The 7500-nt window shown below is 45.0% G+C and overlaps 1 protein-coding gene across 1 annotated transcript in view; it reads left to right on the forward strand.

Moving 5' to 3' along the window:
• The first annotated feature begins 1239 nt into the window (after positions 1-1239).
• The window catches only part of LOC121866227 (1-phosphatidylinositol 4,5-bisphosphate phosphodiesterase classes I and II-like), a 111868-nt gene continuing 105607 nt past the window's right edge, over positions 1240-7500 (forward strand). Inside the window, 1 exon segment of the mRNA XM_042365840.1 lies at positions 1240-1323. Coding sequence (XP_042221774.1) covers positions 1255-1323 — 69 coding nt within the window. The 5' untranslated portion in view covers positions 1240-1254.

Consider the following 7500-nt stretch of genomic DNA (forward strand, 5'->3'; position numbering starts at 1 on the left):
AACCAAAAACAATAACACTAGTATTTTTAAGAACTCTAGTAGATATATTGTTTTGTTTTTCCTACGCACTCAAACACCATCGCTAAAATGGCCACTTGTAGTTCCTTAAACGATGTTATCTCTTGGACTTGTGCCGCGCGTCAGCTGTTTTGCTTTTGTTTATTTTCGTGACGTCACAGTTTAGTAAAGAGGGGCCAATGAGGGTTGTTGTTGAGTTGTGGTGGTGGTGGTGGTTATTCTCTTAGTTAGTTAGGTAGTTAGTGGTGTTAATGTTGTTTCTGTTGGTTGATGTTACTACAGAAATAAATGTTGACCTTGGTGTCTGAAATGAATGATGTGTATACTAAAATGAATGTTTGTTGATGTTGAAACTAGTAATAATGTTGACTCCATTAGTACACTATTATTCCCATTGACTTAATTGAGAGAGAGAGAGAGAAAATTTACTACTGAATTCACTTTATCTTAATGCAGCTTAACGACGAGGAATACTCTCTCTCTCTCTCTCTCTCTCTCTCTCTCTCTCTCTCTCTCTCTCTCTCTCTCTCTCTCTCTCTGGATCTTAGGACACGAGAGAGACATACAGTTAATTAAAGGTAAATACAGGTGTGATTATTTCTCAAACCGGTTAAATATCCTCATCTGATTAGTATTTAAGTTACTGATGCTGTACATGTTACTTAATGAGATGTTATTGTTACTGTTACTACTGTTAAATGTTAGTTATTTATGTTGTTGATGGTGTTACTTAAGGATGGGATTGTTACGTTACCGATTCTGTCACTACCTCCCTAAAAAGTTCCTGATTCCTCTTGGTGACGTTGTTGTTGCTGCTTCTGTTACTTACTGACATAACCACTTCAAACACCCCCACCCCTCGCCCCCTCTAAATGTTCCTGATGAAACTTGTTACTTGGAAGGAATCACAGTAGCCTGAATGTCCTCTCTGTCAACCCCCCCTCCCCATCCCCAAATTCACCCCCTACAAACCCCTACACCCCACAAACCCCTACACCCCCAAACCCCTACACCCCCACAAACCCCCTGCCCCCCACCAAACACACAAACCCCCACAAACGACCCGGGAAACTCAACACCCAATATAATAACACAGTCTGGTGGTATCTGGAACTCCTTTGGCGTTATGTGAGTATTGTGTGGATAATTATAAGTTACTCGTCTTTTATAGCAATAATAATAATAATATACTAACTCTCTCTCTCTTTCTTTACCTCACAGGACAGTTCCTCAGGGATGCCGGTCACACTCAAGGTGGACCCTCAAGGATTCTACCTGTACTGGAAGAACGGCAGTAACCCCGATGTAAGTACCAACATCCTCCTCGACCCTCCTTCCTCATCCTCCTCCTCGAACCTCCTTCGTCACCCTCCTCACCCTCCTCCTCCTTGAACCTCTTCCTCACCCTCCTTCCCCACCCTCGAGTAGTACCCCCGAGATGATCAATATTTTACCTCCCAAGTTTTCTGCATAATTCTGCAGAAAAAAAGGCATTTGTTCTAAGTGTTGTTCCGCCATTACGCTTTAGTGTATAACTCAACAGATTGGGAATATATTGTTGAGGGAATTAAATATCAGGTGTGTGTGTGTGTGTGTGTGTGTGTGTGTGTGTGTGTGTGGCGTGTGTGTGTGTGTGTGTATACATTACTCAGACTTTTGCTAGAATCATCTCATCATCATCATCATCATCATCATCATCATCATCATCATCATCATCGTACCACCATCATCATGTCACAACCTCATGAAGGTGGATGATGGAAGCAGAGACTTCACACAGCTTCATGGCAATGCATCTTATCATCTTGTTTTTAGGATTGATTTTACCCCTCCCCACCCTCTCCCCCTCTGTGTCTTGCGAGGTTTGTGCTATACAGTCCAGACGAGGAACAATGGCCCAAGTGCTCGTTAGCCAGACAGTCAAGTGGTTGGTGGTGGGTCGAGGGCTCTCTCTCTCTCTCTCTCTCTCTCTCTCTCTCTCTCTCTCTCTCTCTCTCTCTCTCTCTCCTGGGGGTGCAGAAGGGTGGAGCGCCTCTGTCTGAAAATCGATGTGTCGTCAGTGCCCAGGGCGTAGAGTTTTTGTAGTAAGTACTGAAAGAGGTGGGGGTCATGTTTCTCTCTCTCTCTCTCTCTCTCTCTCTCTCTCTCTCTCTCTCTCTCTACCTTCACCTATGAGTATAATTAACGAGTACAGTCTTTAAGGTAAGAACAGATAGTACTGCTTTATACACTTCATAGAGGGAGAGAGAGAGGGTGAAGGGAGAATGTCTCAGTTCATCATAGACCTCCATCATCACAGAAACTGCATTACTATATATTATACCAAGAGCTTAAGCATACCTGTAGGTGGAGCGTATACAAATAAACCCATGCAGGTGTTGATTGTTAGCCATCCACTTAGCTCGGTACTCGTCTGTGTATTAGCGAATCACTCAGCTACACACACTGAGGTAATTCATATGCTCTCTCTCTCGGACCGTACGTAATATTTACTTTTTTGTCTTATACTTTCTGTCTACTTTCTCTACTTTCCTACCCGTACGGTGAGATGATAATATACTTTCTCTAGTTTTCTACCTTCGTGTTTGAGATCAGATAGAGGGTGATGCAGTTGGTGTAGATGTTTGTTAAGGGAATGAAAGAATGTATGTGATTTATCGTTCATTTAGGTTAGGTTAGGTTAGGTTGTGAGGTGGTGGGAGGGTTTGAGAGAGGGTATGAGCTGCAGTGGGAGGGGTGGGAAAGTATACGTAATGGAACAGAAAGAGACAGAGACAGACGGAACGGAAGAGGAAAGAAGAAGACGGAGAAGGAGGAGACAGCAGCAAGATTGGATCTGGCCGGTACATTAGTCTCTGCCGGGAGAGGTGTCGCCATTGGAAACCGATTGATGGTGTACTCAGATACCAACACCGTGTGCCTGTGTGTGTGTGTGCGCGTGTGTGTGCGTGTATGTGTGTACCAATTTTTCTTCATTTCCTTTCAAGTATATCCCTCTCTTCCTCAGTTCTCTTCCTTTTCTCCTCTTCTTTCTCTCTCCTCTCCAACATCCTACAGTGGCGTATGCACACTCCACCCACCTCTGACACACTCACATCAAAAGGAAAATGAAAAAAAAAAAGTTTTGGTTGGCGTGACATTACCAAGAATGTATTTCCAGACTTCCTTGCCTCATCACCTGAACACTGGGCCAGAAAATAGTGTCTGGGGAAGAGGAGAGAGAGAGAGGGAGGGGTGGGGGAAGAAATAGAGGGGAAAGATGGGAAGAAAGGGAGAAAAGTAAAAGGGGAGGGAAGGGGAGAAAAGGAGAAAGGAAGGGAAGGTGCCATGAAATTACTCTCTCTCTCTCTCTCTCTCTCTCTCCTCTCTCTCTCTCTCTCTCTCTCTCTCTCTCTCTCTCTCTCTCTCTCTCTCTCTCTCTCTGGTATCCTACACTCAGCCAAAGGTGACCTGATGTAAGAATGTGACCTCTTGTGACCTCCTCCTCCTCCTCTTGTCACTTGTGAGGTATATATATATTAGTTCACACGTGACGTCACCTCGTATAACTGTTCATTGTTTACTTGTTTTATATTTTGGGGGAAATTGGATTCTGTTCAGTGTTGTGATTGGCTGCGACGGCGATATATATATATAAGATGTACTATAATGGGTTAATAGCCAATTTATATAGCAAGGTGTAAGGTAGTTGAGTGTGTGTGTGTGTGTGTGTGTGTGTGTGTGTGTGTGTGTGTGTTTGTACATTACTGATTGATGCCTAGTGCTCAGCCTTCACTCATGGCGGACGTTGATGTTGCTGGTACTCAAGGATTTTTGTTAACCTTTCCTCGTGTGTGTGTGTCTGTCTCTGCTGTCCGGTCGGTCGGTCGGTCGGTCGGTCGGTCGGTCGGTCTGAGGAAAGGTTGAAGGGGTATAGAGAGTTGATGAGGGTATAGGGAAGGAAATTGATGGGGGTTATAAAGGAAGGTACGTGAAGGGTGGTTGATGGGGTGGTATGGGAAGGGGGGATTTATGGGGTGGGAGGTGAAGGGGAGGTTGATGGGGAGGAACTTGAAGGGGCAGTTATCCCTCGACCAGTCAAAAGGAATAATGTAATTCTGCCTTTTATTTTTATTTTTATCGTTTACTTTTCTCTCCTGTTTGTTTTATTACTGTTTTTGTCTTGTCACCTCATTCATTATATACGTGGTTGTGTATTTGTCGTTGTTGTTGTTGCTGTAGTTGTTGTTGTTGTTGAAGACCTTTTGTACTTTGTCTGAACGTGTCCTTGTACTTAGCCTTTTGGTCTGTACGTGTCCTTAACCTAACTGAAACACAACAACAACACAATAACAAAACAACTACTGTATTAACACTTTCAAGAATGTAAACACAAAAAGATCTGTTATGTTGTACAGGAACAAAACACTTGAATACCTGGTTCTAATCCACACACACACACACACACACACACACACAGGAGAGAGAGGTAAGCTACATCATAATTATTTACACTCATAGAAAACGGAGGCATTAAGGATAGACTTAGATATATCGATATTTTAATCACTAAAAAAAAAAATCATTACTTATGGGGGAGACTTAAATAAAGGTTTACAGGTGAGAATTATACCTCCACAACCTTTCAATAATCATTAATCAATTATACTATAGTTGTTTTATGTTACCTTGCGGATTATAGACACTTGTTATAGCCAGAAATAGGTGGTGGTGGGTGAGGGAAGGGGGTGTTGTACTCTGGTGGGTAGTAAAAGTGGTATTTGATTCCATATACACACGAACAATGCCCCGAGGTGAGGGAGAATGACCACGGCACTTAGGCAGTGTGTCGAAAATATAAGTGTTTTACTGTCCGGGTGCCAATGGTGAGGGGAGTGCCAGGTTGTGGCTGTTGGGTGAGGAATATTGGGCATGTGTGTATGTGTGTGTGTGTGTGTGTGTGTGTGTGTGTGTGTGTGTGTGTGTGTGTAGTGCAGTGGGGTAGGGTAAGGTGGACGTGTATTACGGCGGGTGGTAGGGAGTAGGTAGCCTGAAGTGAGGGCGGCAGAGATAAACTGAACCACGAGTGGGGATCAGTGCCACCCACCCACCCACCCACCCACCCACTCACTCACACTTGGGCGGGCAGCTTCCACAAGAGTAATGGGCGGCCTCTACCACACACACACACACTCCTCCACACAAATTGTTTTCACGCTGGCGAATATATTCATGTTGTGCCCTTGTTACCCGCTCAGTGTTATCGGGACCTGGCCAGCACTCCACCAGGCCACTACACTACTGGTATACTGCTGCTGGTGTGGTGGTAGTATACTGCTGCTGCTGGTGTGGTGGTAGTGGTATAATGCAGCTGGTATAATGGTTATGGTATACTGCAGCTGGTATAATGGTAGTGGTATAATGCTAGCTGGTCTAATGCAGCTGGTATAATGCAACTGGTATAATTGTAGCTGGTATAATGATGGTATACTACAGCTGGTGCAATGGTAGTAGTACAATGGTAGTGGTATAATGCTAGCTGGTATAATGCAGCTGGTATAATTGTAGCTGGTATAATGATGGTATACTACAGCTGGTGTATATTACTGGTGTTAACGACGAGGGTAGTGGTACAGTCTCTATATTAACCTCATTAAATTCATTAAATAATCTTGATAACGAGTGGGAAGAGGGGGTTGAGAGGGGTGAGAGGGGTTAAGTGGCACAGGTAACTGGCACTAGTTGTATTAATTACCTGTACGTTAGCTAATTATGTTGTGAGGTGCGTGACTGGGGGCGGGTGGGGGTGTGTGCTCTATGATGTTTTTGTGTTTTGAGACAGACAGACAGACAGACAGACAGACAGACAGACAGACAGAAAGAGAAAAGGGTAGGGATGATAGCTGTAGGGGGGATGTGTAGGGATGTGTAGGGATGTGGTTAGAGATGTGGTTAGGATGTATAATGTAGGTAATGTAAAATAAGGTATAGTAAGAATGTGTGTTTATAGAACAAGTTATGTTGGCTATACTGACAGTCTTTCAGGTGCTGTGTTGGCTATACTGACAGTCTTCCAGGTGCTGTGTTGGCTATACTGACAGTCTTCCAGGTGCTGTGTTTGGCTATGCTGACAGTCTTCCAGGTGCTGTGTTGGCTATGCTGACAGTCTTCCAGGTGCTGTGTTGGCTATACTGACAGTCTTCCAGGTGCTGTGTTGGCTATACTGACAGTCTTTGTCTCCAGGTGCTGTGCTGGCTATACTGACAGTCTTCCAGGTGCTGTGTTGGCTATACTGACAGTCTTCCAGGTGCTGTGTTGGCTATACTGACAGTCTTCCAGGTGTTGTGTTGGCTATACTGGCAGTCTTCCAGGTGCTGTGTTGGCTATACTGGCAGTCTTCCAGGTGCTGTATTGGCTATACTGGCTATACTGACAGTCTTCCAGGTGTTGTGTTGGCTATACTGACAGTCTTCCAGGTGTTGTGTCTTCCAGGTGCTCTGTTGGCTATACTGACAGTCTTCCAGGTGCTGTGTTGGCTATACTGACAGTCTTCCAGGTGCTGTGTTGGCTATACTGACAGTCTTCCAGGTGCTGTGTTGGCTATACTGACAGTCTTCCAGGTGTTGTGTTGGCTATACTGACAGTCTTCCAGGTGCTGTGTTGGCTATACTGACAGTCTTCCAGGTGCTGTGTTGGCTATACTGACAGTCTTCCAGGTGCTGTGTTGGCTATACTGACAGTCTTCCAGGTGTTGTGTTGGCTATACTGGCAGTCTTCCAGGTGCTGTGTTGGCTATACTGGCAGTCTTCCAGGTGCTGTGTTGGGTGCTGTGTTGGCTATACTGGCAGTCTTCCAGGTGCTGTGTTGGCTATACTGACAGTCTTCAGGTGCTGTGTTGGCTATACTGACAGGTGTTGTGTTGGCTATACTCTTCCAGGTGCTGTGTTGGCTATACTGACAGTCTTCCAGGTGCTGTGTTGGCTATACTGACAGTCTCCAGGTGCTGTGTTGGCTATACTGACAGTCTTTCAGGTGCTGTGTTGGCTATACTGACAGTCTCCAAAGTGCTGTGTTGGCTATACTGACAGTCTCCAAAGTGCTGTTTTGGCTCTCTGACAGTCTCCAAAGTGCTGTGTTGGCTATACTGACAGTCTTCCAGGTGCTGTGTTGGCTATACTGACAGTCTTCCAGGTGCTGTGTTGGCTATACTGACAGTCTTTCAGGTGCTGTGTTGGCTATACTGACAGTCTCCAAAGTGCTGTGTTGGCTATACTGACAGTCTCCAAAGTGCTGTTTTGGCTCTACTGACAGTCTCCAGTGCTGTGGTTGGCTATACTGACAGTCTTCCAGGTGCTGTGTTGGCTATACTGACAGTCTTCCAGGTGCTGTGTTGGCTATACTGACAGTCTTCCAGGTGCTGTGTTGGCTATACTGACAGTCTTCCAGGTGCTGTGTTGGCTATACTGACAGTCTTATACTGACAGTCTTCCAGGTGCTGTGTTG

This window comes from Homarus americanus, unplaced genomic scaffold (genome assembly GCF_018991925.1).
Source record: "Homarus americanus isolate GMGI-L3 unplaced genomic scaffold, GMGI_Hamer_2.0 scaffold46974, whole genome shotgun sequence".
NCBI lineage: Eukaryota > Metazoa > Arthropoda > Malacostraca > Decapoda > Nephropidae > Homarus > Homarus americanus.